Genomic DNA, 18,505 nt, shown 5'->3' on the forward strand with positions numbered 1-18,505 from the left:
TCCCGCCGAGGGTTCGGATCCCACATACAGACCGGTTCCCGCTCACTGGCTGAGCGAGGTGCGGGTGCGACACCGAGGGTTGCGATCCTGTTGCCGGTCCCGGTCCGGTACGGGCGCGACACTGAGGGTTGCGATCCGTTGCCGGACATGAAAAAAGACAAAAAAAAAAAAAATACTTAAGAATTTTTCCCTTTCATATGGCCAACTTCTAAAACCTGATAGAAATTTGATGACTGATGATTCAGTGTAATATAACAGGCTGCTTGCTATTTGTTAAAGAGTGGATGCTGTTTTCACTGCACACCCTTAAAAAGATCAGCTTCAGTATAATGCTTTTTAAAGAGCTGTTGTAGTCTGAATACTAATTTGAAATCATGTAATTTTTTGTTGTTGTTTTTGCTATTTTAGTAAGAGAGAGGGGAGATAAAGCTGTTCTAATAGTCATGTAGTTAAAAAAGGAAATCTCTTTTTTTTTTTTTTTTTTTTTTAGAACTGAAGCTAGTTTAGCCTCACGAAGGGAACAGAAGAGAGAACAGTATCGTCAGGTAAAAGCACATGTTCAGAAGGAAGATGGTAGAGTGCAGGCTTTTGGCTGGAGTCTGCCTCAGAAGTACAAACAGGTAATGTATGAACATGGTAAGAGCATCTGATGGGAAAGGGTGAGAGAAGTATGCTTGGGCATGAAGGAATTGAAATACGTATCTTAAACCTGCTCATTTCCAGCTGCATGGACTTGGCACACAATTAGAGAAGTGCTGAGGGTGGTGGTTTTTAGGCTGTTTTCTAGAGCCCTGAAACTCAAATGAAATTCCTGAGTCTGTGAGAAGGTGTGGGGTCGCTGGGGTGGCCAACTATGTGGAACTTGAGGTACCCTGCTCTGCTTTAACCAAAACAGCTCTGTTTTAATATTTGAAGTTTGGTTTTGTTTTGTTTTTTGCTGCTGGCCAGTACAGGGATTGAACTCTGGACCTTGGTGTTATCAGCACCATGTGAAGATTTCATTTTTTAAAAAACAACATAAATTGTTTAAAAGTTTTTAAAACACCACTGGCATGCAACCTTTCAAACTGTTCACTTAAAACTTAGCTTAGGTCTTTGGGAACTTTACCTATCTACTCCATATTTTCTACCCCAAAAGACTCAGTACATTCATGTACACATAGACTTGTGTGCACATGCATGCATAAGTATGAATTAGTACCTCTCTACTGAGTTCCTGTGGTATCTTATTTTCTCTAATTGCTTCTTGATTTTCTGCTTATCTTTCAAATAAGCATGATAAAATCAACTCGAACTTGATTTCAAGGAGTAAATATGCAGCAGCAGTGCTTGCCCATGTCTCAGTGGTTCTGTAAGAAGTTCACTTTTGATTGGGCTTACCAGTGTGTCTCTCCCCCAACCCACCCCTCTGCATTATTAGGTAACCAATGGTCAAGGGGAAAATAAGATGAAAAACTTACCTGTTCCTGTCTATCTCAGACCTCTAGATGAGAAAGATGCATCAATGAAGGTAAGTTAATTGTGCAGCTAAAGGAGATATTTTCTGTACACTGGGTAGATTCTTTTTGTCCTAAAATCAAAAAAAGTTTATATACTATTTCTGTGGTGAGGTTATTGTTCATATTGTAGTTTTAGATTATATTAAAGACCTATATGAGGGTATTTCAAAAAGTTTGTGGAAAAATAGAATTAAAACAATATAAATGTTTTCATAAACTTTTTGAAGTACTCTCATATTTACTATCATTAGCTAGTTGAAGAAAACATGAAAAAATTCTAAACATCCCTAGAGAGGGTGACTTAATACTTTTTCCTTTTTTTTTTCCTTTTCATTTGAGAAGCTGTGGTGTGCTGTTGGAGTCAATTTATCTGGTGGGAAGACCAGAGATGGTGGTTCTGTTGTTGGAGCAAGTGTATTTTACAAGGATGTTGCTGGCTTGGATACAGAAGGCAGTAAACAGCGAAGTGCATCTCAGAGTAGTTTAGATAAGTTAGATCAGGAACTTAAGGTGAGTACGTGTACTAACATTTGACCTCCTGGTTTATGAAACTATTATCCAAAATTTACTACTGGGTTCAACTTCTAATTGGGATTACTATGCCCTTCCTTACCCAGCCCTCCCCTTTTAAATCAGTTTTATTGAGGTATAATTTATCTGTAGTCTGTGAGAAGTTTTTTTGCAGTGCAGATACTTCAAAGAATTTTGACAAATGTATACACTTATGTAACCACCACCACAACCAAGATACAAAGCATTTTTATCACCAATCTGCTTTAACTGCTAGTTTTTAATTTATTAATTAATATTCATAGGAGGTTGAATTTTACCCTTCCAAATAATCTAGAAATAAATTTTAAATAGTATTGCCTTTTATTGTAATAGCACAGCATTACAAATATTTGCACACACATATTGTTTAAAACATTCATTTTCCTTACTTTGCCTACATAGGAACAGCAGAAGGAGTTAAAGAATCAAGAAGAATTATCCAGTCTAGTCTGGATCTGTACTAGCACTCATTCAGCTACAAAAGTCATCATCATTGATGCTGTTCAACCAGGCAACATCCTAGATAGTTTCACTGTTTGCAACTCTCATGTTCTGTGCATTGCAACTGTACCAGGTAAGAGTAAGCTTCTCTCCATCCCTTCCCTTTCTTCCCACCATCTACACCTCTTATGTGGCAGGAACTGATTTGGCTTCTGTAGATGTAATTGTGTACCTTGCACTAATGGAGTCTGTGTTCTAGTTAGGGGAGATTGAAAATAAATTGGAAACCGTTGAATAAAGATATTTTTACCAACACCATGCTCTCCTAAGTGAGCTAATAGGCCAGCCCTGAATGAAGATGTTTTTAGATAGTAAAAAATATTATGAAGAAAATAAAATAATGGTAATATGGGAAAATAAGTGAGAAGGCAGAGGGCAAGAGAATGTTTAGATTGATTAATAAGGGAAGGTTTTCTAAAGTTCTGAATTAAATTTTTTATGGTATTAAAACAGTTTAAAAATTAAAGAGGTTCATGACATAGCCACACAAATGGAATATTATTCAGCCATAAAAAGGAATGAAGTTCTTTTTAAATATTTTATTTTTTTATTGTGGGAAGAAACTTAGTATGAGATTTATCCTCTTAACGATTTTTTTTTTTTTTTTTTGGTGGCTGGCAAGTATGGGGATCCAAACCCTTGACCTTGGTGTTTATCAGCACCGTGCTCTCCCAAGTGAGCTAACCAGCCAGCCCTATCCTCTTAACAAATTTTTAACTGTACAAAATATTTTTGTTGACTATAACTAGAAGTTCTGACACATGCTATAACATGGATGAACCTTGCAAATGTTATGCTAAGTGAAATAAGCCAGGCACAAAATATTATATGATTCCACTTATATGAAATATCTATATTAGGCAAACTCAGAGACAGAAGTAAATTAGAGGTTACCAGGGGTAGGGCAAGGGAGTGGGGGATGGGGAGTTATTGTTTAATGGGTACATTGTGTCTGTGTGGGATGATGGAAAAGTTTTAGAAATAGTGATCATGGCTACACAACATTGTGAATGTAATTAATGCCACTGAACTGTACACTTTAAAATGATTAAAATGGAAAATTTATGTTATATATTTATTTTACTATAATAAAAATTTTTAAGTGATATGAATAAAAGCAATTTTCTAAATAAAAAAACTGAAGAGAGTTATCTTTATATTGTAAATCAGTTTTTCAGTGTCTTACTAATCTCTTAAGGCACTATATATACTTATGGCAATTAATTTTAAACAGTAGTGGATAGAAACATATTTCAAATAGATAATTTAAAAACAATTTGTTTTGCTAACTTGTCAGATATAATTAGATCATTTTTAACCTCATGTGGCTGCTGAGGAGCTCATTAAGAACAGAAGTGTCATTTCTAACATTTTCATGTTGTTTGTTTACACTTGCATTAATAAAAGTATTATCTTAATTTTTTAGGGTCACATTCCCATTTTGTGAAGATTTGTTTAAATAATTTCGGGGGGATGGGCAGCTGGCCAGTCTGGGGATCTGAACACTGTGCTCTATCAACTGAGCTAATCAGCCAGCCCCCTAGTTTAAATAAATTTAATGCAACCATCCTGGCATTGTATTCAAGTAGCCATTAGTCTCACCGACACACTTATTTCAAACCTAGAGTTTCTTTAATGGAAAAAAAGTACTATTTATAGGAGTTGACTTAGCTGTTAAAAGAACATTTATTATATTTTTCAGGAGCACGAGAAACAGACTACCCTGCAGGAGAAGAACTTTCAGAATCTGGTCAGGTAGACAAAGCTTCTTTATGTGGAAGCATGACAAGCAATAGTTCAGCAGAGACAGACAGCCTATTGGGAGGCATCACAGTGGTTGGTTGTTCCACAGAAGGTGTGACAGGAGCTGCCACTTCTCCTAGTACCAATGGTGCTTCTCCAGTGATAGAAAAACCACCAGGTATATCTGTTCTCCTTACATGTCATCTGTATAGAGTCTGAGGTCGCCCCAGATGCCTCATTTGGGACTTAATTTAGATCTTAAAGTAAAAAGGATGAAAGAACTTGAAAGAAGATGCTGTAATGACTGTTAAACGTATAATCAGGAATTCTCAATTTCATGATACAGTGTGAAGGAGGGGGTAGGTGGAGTGGAATTCTATAGCACGGGTTTGTGTGGGGAAATTATTGGAGGGGGAGAGCTCAGACTTGGACTAGTTAGGGTGTTTTACTTATTTTTTAGAAATGGAAGCAGAAAATAGTGAGGTTGATGAAAATGTTCCAACAGCAGAAGAAGCAACTGAAGCCACAGAAGGCAATGCAGGGTCAGCCGAAGACACCGTGGATATCTCCCAAACAGGCGTGTACACAGAGCATGTCTTTACAGATCCTTTGGGAGTTCAGATCCCAGAAGACCTCTCCCCAGTATATCAGTCAAGGTATACTACCACTAGTACATCGGCAACTTAGGAAACTGGGTTAAGTACACAAATAAAAAAGGAACCAAAATAATTTCAACCAGCTAAAATATTCCCACTAATTTGCATCATTGTGGGGAACTAAAAGATGTTGTTTCCTATTTCCACTGTCTTCATCTATTCCCTCCCCTTCAGTCTCTCTGGATATTTTTTCCCCACCATCTCTTCTCTACTCCTTCCAACTTAAAAAAAAAAAATACTGTCTATAAAATATATTAGTCAAAATCTTCCTGGTCATTCTCTCCTCTAGAGTGATTTTTTTAAAATTGCTTTACTCACTGTCTCCATTCTATTAACAACTCTTTGCTGTTTTAATCCCTACCCCTACTCTCGCTCCCACTCCAGTTATCAGCAAAATTGGCCATTGTTTAAATTTGTCATTGTTTGAGTTTCCCATGTGAGCTTGAATGTCCTTTTTGAATTCAGTTTTCATGAAAACATTTCATTAGAAAACAATTTGTTTTAGATTCTTCCTTTAAAGGGTTGGCTAATCTAGACCCATTTAGTGAATTCTTTCATTTTCTTTCCTGCCCTCAAGATGGGGATCTCTCTAAACTGGATCTTTTTTACAGTTTAATATTCTACTTCTTAGTGTATAAAGCAACCAAGAGTCTACTGGCATTTAAGTTTTAATTTAAGAATAAAATCATGCTATGAATTTGATAACCCAGTTATATATATTTTATCAAATGAGCCCTGATGATCCAAAAAGGTTTTGTGATAGAATGTGAACATATTTTGGTTTATTAATTTGTTTTAGAAAATCCTTTATAGGGCTGGCCCGTGGCTCACTCAGGAGAGTGTGAGGCCCTGGGTTTGGATCTCATATAGGGATGGCTGGTTTGCTCACTTCGGAGAGTGTGGTGCTGACAACACCAAGTCAAAGGTTAAGATCCCCTTACCAGTCATCTTTTTAAAAGAAAGAAAAGAAAAGGAAAAAAAGGAATCCTTTATATATCACCCTTATGTATGTGTTGGGGGGGAGGGGTTTATAACAAACCATCTCTCCCTCCTATCTCCCCATGAGAAGAAACAATCATAAAATTCAAAATACCTTTAAAAGAGAGCCACAATTGTAGTCTGGGAATTAACTGCTTTGTTTCATTACCACGTCCTACTCCCTTATCTGCACCTTGGGCCTCCTAGTTTGTTAATGTTATCATTGGTACAATTGTTGAAATAGTTCATGGTTGAAATAGTTCATGTAAGCATTTAACTTTGGCTTTTCTTGAACGTTAGTGTCTTTTTTTTAACTATAAACTTAAATGTAGAAATGTTCAGTCCGTGAAAACTATAGCTAAGCATACTCAGATTATTTTCCTTTTGCCCCACCTTCCCAGTAATGACTCAGATGCATATAAAGATCAAATATCAGTATTGCCAAATGAACAAGACCTGGTGAGAGAAGAAGCCCAGAAAATGAGTAGTCTTTTACCGACTATGTGGCTTGGAGCTCAAAATGGCTGGTGAGTGCCAACACTTTCAATGTTAGAATAACTTTAGTCTTTTACTTTTGTTTTTCAAATCAGAAGATAAATAAAATGTGGTAAATACAAACTGTGTATTAATGTGAAGAATTTTATATACACACAATTGGAATTTTATACACACAAAAATATGTTCTAACTACCTCATAAACTGGACTTGCATTGGTTCTAAATGGTAAACCGTATTGTTTCTTTGCCACAGAATGTTCCCTTTGTGTAATATTCTTAGAAGAAGAGGTAAATAAGATTTTAAAATCTGTGTGTTCCAGAAATAGAAGGTCCTGAACAGAAGAGACAGAGAATTTTTTTTTTTTTTTTTGGTGGCTGGCTGGTACAGGCATCCAAACCCATGACCTTCGTGTTATAAGGCTGCGCTCGAAGAACCTGAGCTAAGCAGCCAGCCCTAGGGAATTATTGATGTATAGAAGGTTTATATAGGCTATGTGTTGGCAGGAAATACCAGGGATTAAACTAATATGTTTGGCTATAGGAAGGCCCGATCCCAAACATAACATTTTAGTAGACTTACTAGAATAAATCACCATCTGAAAGCTCAGAGGATAATAACTAACATTATATGGTTTGGTCCAATAATTTGAAATTTGAATTTCATATAAATCTCACATGTCACAAAATACTCTTCTTTTGATTTTTCCCCCAACCATTTAAAAATGTAAAAACTATGCTTGGCTTACAGGCTGTGCTAAAACAGTAACAGGCTGGATTTGGTCTGCAGGCCATAGTTTGCCACTCCCTGATGTGAACCACTGTGTCATCCAAAAGTTATATAGCTCAGCGTAGTAGAGAAGGTAACTCAAAAAATTAAGGGTTTTAGCCAAGTTTTCTAAAGAGTGCAGTAGCCTGAGGCTAACTGACTGCATTATATTAGTTGTGGCTTTTCAGTCTTCATATGTTTTTGTTTGCTTAAGCAGCCTATTTCTCTGCCTTAGACCTACCCTTACTCTCATTTTTGTTTTCTAACCGTTGTACAAAAGCAGCAGCACCCTTTCCTGAAATTTATGTTACTCTTCTTTCCTCCTGAATGAACTTTGTAGTCATTATTAGATTTAGGCAATGACTTGATGTTGTCTATGGCTTACCAGTCTTGACTTTGTTCTTGCAGTTTGTATGTCCATTCATCTGTAGCCCAGTGGAGGAAATGTCTCCATTCCATCAAACTTAAAGATTCGATTCTCAGTATTGTGTAAGTTTTATTTTTGAAATTCTTCCTTTTAAAACTATGTATTTTGGTAGACTTGAAGACTATTAAAGTTAATGTATATTTCATGACTAAGTCAGTGTCCAGTTTTTTTTTTTTTTAATGGAACCATTTTTATGGAACTAGAGAAGTTGAGTGAGAATAAAACTCTGTAATAGAAAGTAAAATAAAAGGCTTTAAGTAGAAGAGAAAACATGCCATGTTGATTTCTCACCTTACTGTGTGTTTGTAGGACTTCAGGGAGAGAACCAATACCTATTAATTTATATTTGTTTTAGACTATTCTTTATAGTTTGTGAATCTGTTGTTTGGAGCATTGATTTACTAGTTCTTTTCTATATGTTGGTTATCAGAAATCAGACAGTGTGTCTTTTAAGTCCACAGTGCTGACTCCCAGCACTGTGATTAGTTCCACTCAAGGTGTGGAACCACTCAAAGTGTTGAGTGGTTAGTTCCACTTAAGGTGTGTATCGTGTGATCTGTGGAGTTTGTGTCGACTGCGGTGAGAGGAGGAGCTTGGGCCAGAAAGTGTAACAACTGAGATACCGCACATGCTGTTTATATTTAGTTCAGCAGACAGTTTTCATAGCAAAACATTCATATCAAAGAGAGCAATGGGTTCATTTACATGTTCTGGTATAAGCTCCTCATCTCATCACACATGAGCCCGTTGAGAGGCTGTGAACTAAGTAGCATGTGGTCCGTTCTGTATTCTGGAATGGAGAGTTCTGAAATCCCTTTTCCTGTTTGCAGACACGTAAAAGGCATTGTGTTAGTGGCCCTGGCTGATGGTACCCTTGCAATCTTTCACAGAGGAGTTGGTGAGTGGTTATGAATATGTAACGTGTGCACTAATTTGTCATTTGGCAAAGCATTTTCAAGCAGATCAGCTTGTTATGTTTTAAAGAAATGATAATAGGAGAAAGAATAAAGGTTTAAACTGAATGCTAGCAATGTGCAACATCAGAAAATATATGAGTGCTTGTGTGGAGGTATACATTAACAGTATACCTCAGGAAAAATATATTCATCATAATAAACAAGTAGTTTAATGGTTTTTTTGGCATCTTGTATAATGTGATATGGAGGCATTTGTTTTTTATTCATATATTTATTCAATTAGGAGAAATTTGGTGAGGATATTTTTTTCTTTTGTCCTGTTTTAAAAATAACTGACATCCACTTACATTTGGAAAGTTTTTTAAAAGAATTTCTTATTGGGGGGCCGGCCCAGTGGCGGACTGCTACAGTGCGCCGCTTGGGAAGCGCAGCGGCGCTCCCGCCGAGGGTTCGGATCCCACATACAGACCAGCCGCTCACTGGCTGAGCGAGGTGCGGGGGCAACACCAAGGGTTGCGATCCCGTTGCCAGTCCCGGTCCGGTACGGGTGCGACACTGAGGGTTGCGATCCGTTGCTGGTCACAAAAAAAGAGACAAAAAGGAAAAAAAAAAAAGAATTTCTTATTGGGTAACACCAGTTTATTTTTGTCATGTTATTTATAGTCTTCCCCTTTAAAACCATTGTTTCTACCATCTACAGATGAAGGGGTGGTGGTATGAGAAAGCCTACATTGAGTGAATTAAATTAAGGGAATTTAGTGTGTGTCTCTTCATAATGCCTTGGTACATGTTTCAACCAAAAAATGACATTTCATTTTCTACCCACTAGATTGGTAAGTAGATAAGGGAAATATTATGAAAACAGAGATACACTGAATTTGGTTTTTAGCAAGGATTTTCCCAAAGTCTTATATCCTTTTAGGCTTGGAGAAATGTGGGGTAGATGTTACTTAGGTGCTTTTGTAACTGATTAGTACCTAGAGATTGCTGGTTAAGACTCCACATTGTCAAAGAGTGAGAGGGCTCTGTTCTACCTTGTTGAGTCCCTTTACAGACTTTATCTATGTTTAATCTGCAAAGCAATTTATGAGGAAGGTTCTGTTGTCACCCTCATTTTATAAATGGGGAAACTGAGGCATGGAAGCTTTTTTTTTTTTTTAGTTGTTCTTGTTCACTCAGCTAGTAGGTGGAAGAACCTAGAAAAAAATGGAATGATAAATGTTTTAGTAAACTAAATCCAAAGTTATATTGACAGAACAAGACAGACAAAATACATTTAGTAAGGATTGAAGTAAAATTCTGCATTTGGGTTCAGAAGAGCAAGATATGAGAGACATGCCTGAAGAGTGAGAATTTCTTAAAGATTGACTATGAACTCAATATGAATTAGTTAAGGCCTTAAACCTCATAGAAATAAAGTGTTCAGAACAGGGCTGGTGATAATCCTGCTGTACTCTGCCAGACAGACAGCATATTCAATGGACATCAACAAAGAGGAGGTAGAGTGAAGGGTCTGTAAACTGTGATGGGTATAAAAAACATTCCAAGGATGCTTGGTTTTGAAATAAAACATAGAGCTGTAACAAAGAAATATGGACTGGATTTATTCTTTGTTTCCACTGGGTAGAACTGTAGACCAATCAATGATTACATACAAGGAGGCAGACCTTAACTAGGTATGGGGAATATTTTTTAATTATAGCAGTCTGAAAGTGGAACAGCTGCAGCGATATATTTTCTTTCACTGAAATTGTTCAAGCAAAGCTAGCAAAGCAAAACAAGCTTCAGGTGGTTGGTTCTCATCTGAATTTCTATTCTAATTCTAAAATTATTATAAACAGATAACTTGTAACTGACTTTTCACATCACTGCTTTTGAGAGCAAGTTTTAAAGAGGGTCCAGGTACTTACTGGGTAGCAGGTTGGATCAGATGACCTTTGAGGTCTCTTCCAACTTTACATTTGTAGAATAAGAGAACCCAGTCTCTGCAAATAAAAGATTTACTTACTACATAGTACTTTGTGTGCTTTATCAATAAATTTAATTATACCCCTGAATATAATGTTTCTTGTGTTGAAATTGAGTAAAAGGTGGTATGCATTAATTATAATCTATTTCTTATTTTAAAGACGGGCAGTGGGACTTGTCAAACTATCACCTCTTAGACCTTGGACGGCCTCACCATTCCATCCGATGCATGACTGTGGTACATGACAAAGTCTGGTGTGGCTATAGAAACAAAATCTATGTGGTTCAGCCAAAGGCCATGAAAATAGAGGCAAGTTAGCCTATGTTTTCTGTACTTACTGAATTTTTATTACCCAAAGGCTATAAGACTATAATTATTTTCAGCTTCTTTAGAGATTGTTTTCCGACACTGTGTGTTTTAGGGCACTTCAACAATATATTTGGATGTCTTAACTTTCTGTGTTACTTTTCTCTTGCCACTTTTGACTGTGAGGGTAGGAAGTGGCTTTTTATCCCATTCCCTTCCCTAGATGTTCCAAAGTTAACCATTTGGTGTTATTTTTCATATCTATTCCTTATATCCAGATATATATATAGATAGATATCAGGGTACTTCAAAAAGTTCATGGAAAAATAGAATTAAAAGATAATACAAATCTTTCCATGTACTTTTTGAAATACCCTGTACACACACATAATGCAGCAATGTGGGTTCCTTTTTGTTTAATTATAAATAGGATCTTCATGCATTGCTCTGCAACAACACAAAATCCCAAGAACAAAATCTTTCTGTTGAACACTGGTACATATAGTATGGATGTGCCAGTATTGCTTTCATAAGTTGATATTCTGTACAGTGCTAAAGTCCAGCATCCTTTAGTTCCGTGTTCTTCGGTTTGGCTTGCATTCTAGAATGAAAGCAGTTGTGTATAGAAGAATAATCATATTTAGTAAACAACATTTAGGCTCCTCTTTTAATATACAGCCTGCTAAGTAGTTGTGCAGGTTAGCACAGTTTTTAAACATGACCTCCTATGTACAAAAGTAACTTTGTGATTGGACAATCTCTCCTAGAAATCATTTGATGCACACCCCAGGAAGGAGAGCCAAGTGCGGCAGCTTGCGTGGGTGGGTGATGGTGTGTGGGTCTCTATTCGTTTGGATTCCACACTCCGTCTCTATCATGCACACACTTATCAGCATCTACAGGATGTGGACATTGAGCCTTATGTGAGCAAAATGTTAGGTAAGCTTCCAAAGTGTTTTATCTTTGCAAATCAAAGAATGTTTTATTTTTAAATTGTCAAAAAATGCTGGATAGAACCAATGTATAAGTTGTCTCAGGAAGAGTGAACTGTTATCACTGAAAGTGTCAGGCAGATGCTGCAGTTGACCTCATGGTTCTTGACAGAAACTTGGGATCATTTTTGACTCCTTCTGTCTTATTCCCCATATCTAATCCATCACTAGTAACTGTCAAGTCTGCCTCTGAAAATATCTTAAATCTTAAATATCTTAAATATCTTCTTAATCTCTACCACTATCCCCGTAGACCAGGCTACCATCCTTTCCCCCAGATAACCATGAGCCTCCTAACTGGTCTACCTGTTTCCATTCCAGTCTGTTCTTTGCATAGTAACCAGTGTACAGATATTACCTTGACACATTTCCACTCTTGCCTTTATGTGAAGTGACATTTTGTCCCATGACCAAGAGACCTTACATGGTCTGGACCACTCTCCTTGCTCACTCTCTTCTGCCCACACTGACCCACAACTCAACCAATTGCTTCCCATTTAGGGGCCCTCACCTGTGCCATATCCTCTGCCTGGGAAGTTCTTCTTGGTCCTTTTTTACTTAGCTTTCAGGTCATAGCCTATATGTCATATCCAGGAGAGATCTTCATTTAGGTCCTCTCGTACTTTTTCTTCATGGGGTTATCATTACTGTGATTGTGCAGGTATCATGTGATTCTTGTTTACTATCTCCCCCCCAAGACCATTAGCCCCGTGAAGGGCTGGGACCATCTCTGTCTTGTTTCCTTGCTGTACTGTTAGCACCTAATCTAGTGCTATATGACTATTAGAGATGTCATAAAGGATTCCTTTAATGAAGACAAGTTGAACTGGATCGGTGGTTTTTAACCTTTTTAGGATCACTGTTCTCAGAGAATGTACCAATAGCTATATACAGTCATGCATGTGAGCACACACACACAAATTAATTTCAGAGATATACTGTATAGCTGTAGGTTAAAGATTCCTAGCTTAGACTGAATGATAGTGAAGGCTTTAACACTGTGATTCTGTGATCATGCCCTCAATTCTTGTAAGTAGAACTTACAAGTGATTAATGCTCTTGTCTTACATCTATTACTGTTTAATCATTTTGCCTCTCAAATCCCTGAAAGATCTGTTGTAAAAATTCTCTTGAAATGCAAAAATGCATCCATTTGCCCTAAATTGTTTATGTGTGATATCATAAAATTTTTAAATTGCTTTAGAACCTAAATATATAAATGAGTAAAAAGTATAGGTTTTGTTAGCAAAGATTGGTTTTTATCTGTATAAAGAAATGAAAAGCAAAGCAGACTTTCTCCACTTACAAAATCAAAGGACATTTGATTTCCCAAACAAGTAAACTTTGTCTTTTGCTGAAATTTTTTGTTTTGTTTTGTGTTTGTGTTTGATTTTGCCACTCCTTACTTAAATCCTGTATCATTTTCTGATGTACTTATTTCCTGTGTACCTTCCTTCTGACTGATAATGTAATGCTGGCCACTTTTAGGATTTTCTTTTTCCATTAACCCTGAATTATTAGATTTGAAGTGCACCTTCAGGAAACATCCATCTAGCTCTGGTCACATTTCCTCTCTGTTATATTAATCCAGCTACTCTAAGGGACTTGGAATCTAAAATACCATGTGCTTTAGTTTCTCAATAAAATGTTCCCCCCTCCCTCCCATACAGGTACTGGAAAACTGGGCTTCTCTTTTGTGAGGATCACAGCTCTTATGGTGTCTTGCAATCGTTTGTGGGTGGGGACAGGAAATGGTGTCATTATCTCCATCCCATTGACAGAAAGTAAGTATATTTTTATGTAACTGTCACAGGGCTAATAGGAAAGTTGCAGGAAATAGTTATGACCAGAATTCAGGTAGAAGGAAGTGTTTAGATATTAGCAAATCTGTGGTAACTGAGAAAATCAAGCTGATGGCAAAGACAAAGCTACTACTGTTCCTCCACTCTTCCTATGAAACATAAATTCTAGAGAATAACAGTTTCCATGTATCAGGACGAATATTGTAATTAAAAGTTTTTCATTGTGAGAAGCTCTTTTTCTCAATTCAGGACTCACAGTCCTATTTCATCTTTGAAATAAAGGTTGAAGTCTATTTTTCTTCTACTTTATTACACCAGTATCCAGAAGCACTCCCTAGTTTTTCATATCTCCCTTGCAGATAGTTTAGGATATTGCATTTGTCCTAGCTGAGGTTTAAAAACGTTGCAGGAGAAGTTTCTCAGAAGGTCAGCAAGCCTTTCCTTATGCTGGACATAATCCATCCATCTCTCTATTTGAAAAAAATATGGTTTATTTTTTTTTTGAACAAGATGTACATTGTATGTTTCTCATATGATCTTCCATTACATTGATCATCCATTAAGTTTTTTTTTGTGTTGCAAAATTCATGGGCAGGGAATGCTTTGAAAATAAATGCCATAAGTCCATAAAATAAGTTAGTAAATACACACCTCAGAATCACCCTACCTTTTTTCAGGAGAAAGGGAGGGAGAAGGACTAGAAGGTGTGTTTGGAACCTTTAAAGAACCCAAGTTCTTAATCCCAACTGTCTTTTCTGCAATTACTTACAAATCTACATGTTTAGACCACTTCCTATATCCTAAGAGATTCCAGCATCCCCAGAGTTCATTTCAATTCCTTTACCAGAAAGAGTTCCATTTCAGCATAGTTATTTGAACAGGATTTAAAAAAAAAAAAAAACATACAAAGAAAAATAGAGGGGAAATTTTAACATTTAGAAAATGGTTCACCTTGGGCCAGCCCATGGCTCACTTGGGAGAGTGGTGCTGATAACACCAAGGCCACGGGTTTGGATCCCTATATAGGGATGGCCGATTAGCTCACTTGGGAGAGCGTGGTGCTGACAACACCAAGTCAAGGGTTAAGATCCCCTTACCAGTCATCTTTAAAAAAAAAAAAAGAAAATGGTTCACCTTAAATACTTGGTATTTTGATTCAGATTCACTAAAATTGCTTTCCAATTAAGAAAACCAAAATCACAGTAAATCAAATTGTCGTTTTTGGGCAGAGATATTCTTATAGAGGCCTTGGTTAAGAACTTTGTGTTACTTGGTATTATGCCAAGTGGGATTTTGTTAATTTTGTAGGAGCTTTGAGTGCCAGGTTAGAGGACGCTGAGAGTGGTGGCTCACAGTAATTCTTCTCCTCCCTGTCATGCACCTCTCCATATCCCCTTTCCTCCTTTCTCACTTTAGCCGTAATCCTCCACCAGGGACGTTTACTGGGGCTGAGGGGTAAGTGCAGATCCTGAACCAAACCCTTCTTCCTGGCTTCTAACAGCCACTGTGAGGCTGTTCCCACTTCTCTAGAATAATTTTTGAATGTTCCTAAATGTCATCCACTTGCAGTCACTGCATTGCGGCAGGTTTTTGTTTTTTTTTAAATGTTTGTTACATGGCCACCAAACGCAGCTTGATCTATTTATCATCTTTTGTTGCAGCTGAACTTTCTTTCAGTCTTTCTTTTCCTTCCAATAAAAACATGAAACATCTCTTAAAACTGTCATTAATCTACATTGTTTACTCTTGTTACCAATCATGTTTCCATCATTCACTTACTCGCCCATGGAACGGGGATGTTTTGTGAGTCTGGTCATTCTACAGTAATCCAGCAAACCATCGGTCTGGTGTAAATAAAAGCTACCCTGTTGCAGTGGCTGTATTCTTTTAAGCACAGCTTTTTACCCTCCCCAAGGGAAATATACTTATCATCGGGGAGAAAAATCAGAAGATAAACTATAAAGAAAGATTTTATTTAAAAATATATCTATCTACTTTAGACTTTATAATGGTTAGTTTTCTAAAATGGGGATTAAAAAACAAAACAGACACATCTAAGATTCAACTCTATTCTTTTTTATTAACTAAAATGATTTTTAAAAAATCAATACATGTGTTTAAAGAGTAAGCTTAGTTATTGCTAGACTGGCAAAATCCCCTACTCCATTTACTGAGGTACTTAAAAATAACTAGCATGCTATATCTCTTTTTTTTCCAGCTTTGTCTTGAATTGGCATTGCTGCCCTTGTTTTATCTCAACTGGCTGTAGCTTTTACATAATATCATAAGGATTAATCAGTAACGTGTTACATCATCACTGTTTTCTAGGGGAAAATATTTGATATTTGGTTTTTCTGTTGCAGCAAATAAAACCTCAGGAGCACCAGGAAATCGTCCGGGAAGTGTAATCCGTGTATATGGTGATGAAAACAGCGATAAAGTGACTCCAGGGACATTTATACCCTACTGTTCAATGGCACATGCACAGCTTTGCTTCCATGGGCACCGGGATGCTGTGAAATTCTTTGTGGCAGTCCCAGGTGAGCTAGATTATTCTGTTGAGGTGTTCGAATTGTCTCTCTTCTGCCATACCTTGGTTCCACTACCTAGTCTGGTGTGAAGTACTGGAATTAGGTAATTTCAGTGTAATACATGAAGGAAGTTCTGCAATGGAGGCGTGAATAAAGTGCTATAGGGATTCTCAAGTGAAGTTATTCTGGAATCTCTCCCCTACCCTCAAAACCAAATTTCTTGATTTTTATTTAAGAGACTTGCTTACCTTTGAAAAGCAATGGTATTATTTTGTTACAGCAGAATGCCAAAATGGTCCTGTCCTAATGATGGGAATCACTAGAAAGAAGTTTCCATCATGAGGGCTGCATGCAGGAAGAGATGGGTACCTTTAGCAGTGTTGTGATAAAGAGCAATGGATTAGGAGCCTGGGGGTCTGAGCTCTCTGCCGCTTGCCCTTGAGCAGTCACGTTTGAGACTGATTTCTTCGTTTTCTAAGTGGATGTGATTAATATCTGCGCTGCCTGCCTCATTTGTTGTGAAAGTTAGTGAAATTGCTATTGGGAACTATAAAGCACTGTGAGACAAAAGGTGGTAGTATTGCTGTCCAGTGAAAAATGTTCTGTCCGTTGAGAATACTAAAATGATATTGCTGACCTTCTATAAGCAAGACCCATGTTTTGAGTATTTTTTTTCCTGTAAGACACAAGTTCAGGAGATATACAAGGTTCAGATCTGACTTTGTCATATTAACTAACTGTGTGATGTAGAAATGGTGGTGTCTCAGTGTACTAGGGTTCTCCAGAGAAACAGAACCAGCAGGGTTGGGTGGGTGGGGGTGTGTGGAGAGAGAGAGAGATTTTAAAGAATTGGCCACATGATTATGGGGGCTGGCAAGTCTGAAATCTGCAGGGCAGGCCAGCAGGCTGGAGACCCAGGGAAGAGCTGATGTTGCTGCTCAAGTCTGAAAGCAGTCTGGAGGCAACATTTCCCTTCCCCTGGGGTGGGAGGGTGGTGGCTAGAGCTCAGCCTTTTTCTTTTAAGGCCTTCAACTGATCAGAAGAATTATAGCAGATAATCTGCTTTATTCAGAGTCTGCTGATTTAAACATTAGTCACATCTAAAAAATACTTTCACAACAATATCTAGACTGGTGTTTGACCAAATATCTGGTCACATAACCTAGCCAGGTTGACACATAAAATTAACCACTACACTCATTTTCCCAGGGGTGTTCCAAAGATTGAATGATTAAATGTACACAGGGCAGGGGCTGACATATAGTACCTTAACCAATTATTCACTTACTCTTAACATGATAATGCACTTCCTGAAATCTCATTTGTATATTTTATATATTTGGTCATTTCCTAAGGATAAATTCCTAGAAATGGAATTGCTGGCAACTGTTTTTCTTGCCCTTTTTAAAAAAGAAATGTCACAGAATCCTTTTTTTTTTTTTTTTTTTTTGTGACCGGTAAGGGATTGCAACCCTTAGTGATCACTGGTGTCACCCGCACCGCGCTCAGCCAGTGAGCGCACCGGCCATCCCTATATAGGATCCGAACCCGCAGCAGGAGCGCCACTGCGCTCCCAGCGCCACACTCTCCTGAGTGAGCCACGGGGTCGGCCCCACAGAATCCTTTTTGAATCTTCTCTATATTCTTCTCTAATCCCATTTCCTTCTCCCTTTCCTCTCCATCTGTAACCACTGTCTTGAAGTTGACATGTATCCTTCTGCCTGTGTTTTTGTATTTTCACTGTTCGAATATATCTATAAATAATATATTTTTTGTGGTTTTGAACTTTACTTAACTTTTATGTTTCATATGCAGTCTTCTGCAACTTCTTAATTTTTGAGATTTATTAATGTTTATACATAAAAATCTAGATCATTCATTTAACTCTGTATTCTCACATCTGAACAAATGTACTACATTTTATTTATTCCCCTATTGATGATGGACCTCTAGGTCTCTTCTTCCTTTTTTTTTTTTTTTTTTTCCCTCTTTTACCATTGAAAACAAGACTGCAGTGGAACTTCTAGTGCATATGTGCAAGACTTTTCTGTTGGGTATAAATCTAAAAGTGTAATTGACAACATTACTATTTGTTGTGAGGCCAGTTGGCCCTAAGGATTAAACCATTCTGGTTAGTTTTATTATCAACTACTGTTCTCTTGCTCCTGTGGCAGACCTAACTAATTTTTTTAAGTGTATTGCATCATATCACTGTGTCCTGCTAGCTCCTGTGTAGTTTGAGCAAAGGACAGCAGATTCTGGCAAGGAAAAAAATATTCCACAGTCAAAGCTTTCTAAGAGTGAGGCCTTAGAGCTTGTTTATAGTGTGAATAATATTTAACTGTTTCTCTCTTTCTACCATTTCATCC

The 18,505-nt window shown here is 37.3% G+C and overlaps 1 protein-coding gene across 2 annotated transcripts in view; it reads left to right on the top strand.

Moving 5' to 3' along the window:
* Positions 1-18,505, top strand: part of SPAG9 (sperm associated antigen 9) — a 119,675-nt gene that overhangs the window by 93,267 nt on the left and 7,903 nt on the right. For both annotated transcript variants that reach the window (XM_008568297.1, XM_008568298.1), the window contains 13 exons: positions 491-620; positions 1,421-1,510; positions 1,842-2,009; positions 2,454-2,625; positions 4,255-4,473; positions 4,756-4,951; positions 6,331-6,456; positions 7,601-7,681; positions 8,450-8,517; positions 10,666-10,814; positions 11,579-11,750; positions 13,474-13,587; positions 15,969-16,145. In XM_008568297.1, the coding sequence (XP_008566519.1) occupies positions 491-620; positions 1,421-1,510; positions 1,842-2,009; positions 2,454-2,625; positions 4,255-4,473; positions 4,756-4,951; positions 6,331-6,456; positions 7,601-7,681; positions 8,450-8,517; positions 10,666-10,814; positions 11,579-11,750; positions 13,474-13,587; positions 15,969-16,145 (1,862 nt within the window). The remainder of the gene's footprint in view (positions 1-490; positions 621-1,420; positions 1,511-1,841; positions 2,010-2,453; positions 2,626-4,254; positions 4,474-4,755; positions 4,952-6,330; positions 6,457-7,600; positions 7,682-8,449; positions 8,518-10,665; positions 10,815-11,578; positions 11,751-13,473; positions 13,588-15,968; positions 16,146-18,505) is intronic.

The sequence above is a fragment of the Galeopterus variegatus genome, unplaced genomic scaffold (assembly GCF_000696425.1).
Source record: "Galeopterus variegatus unplaced genomic scaffold, G_variegatus-3.0.2 Scaffold395, whole genome shotgun sequence".
NCBI classification, from domain to species: Eukaryota; Metazoa; Chordata; class Mammalia; order Dermoptera; family Cynocephalidae; genus Galeopterus; species Galeopterus variegatus.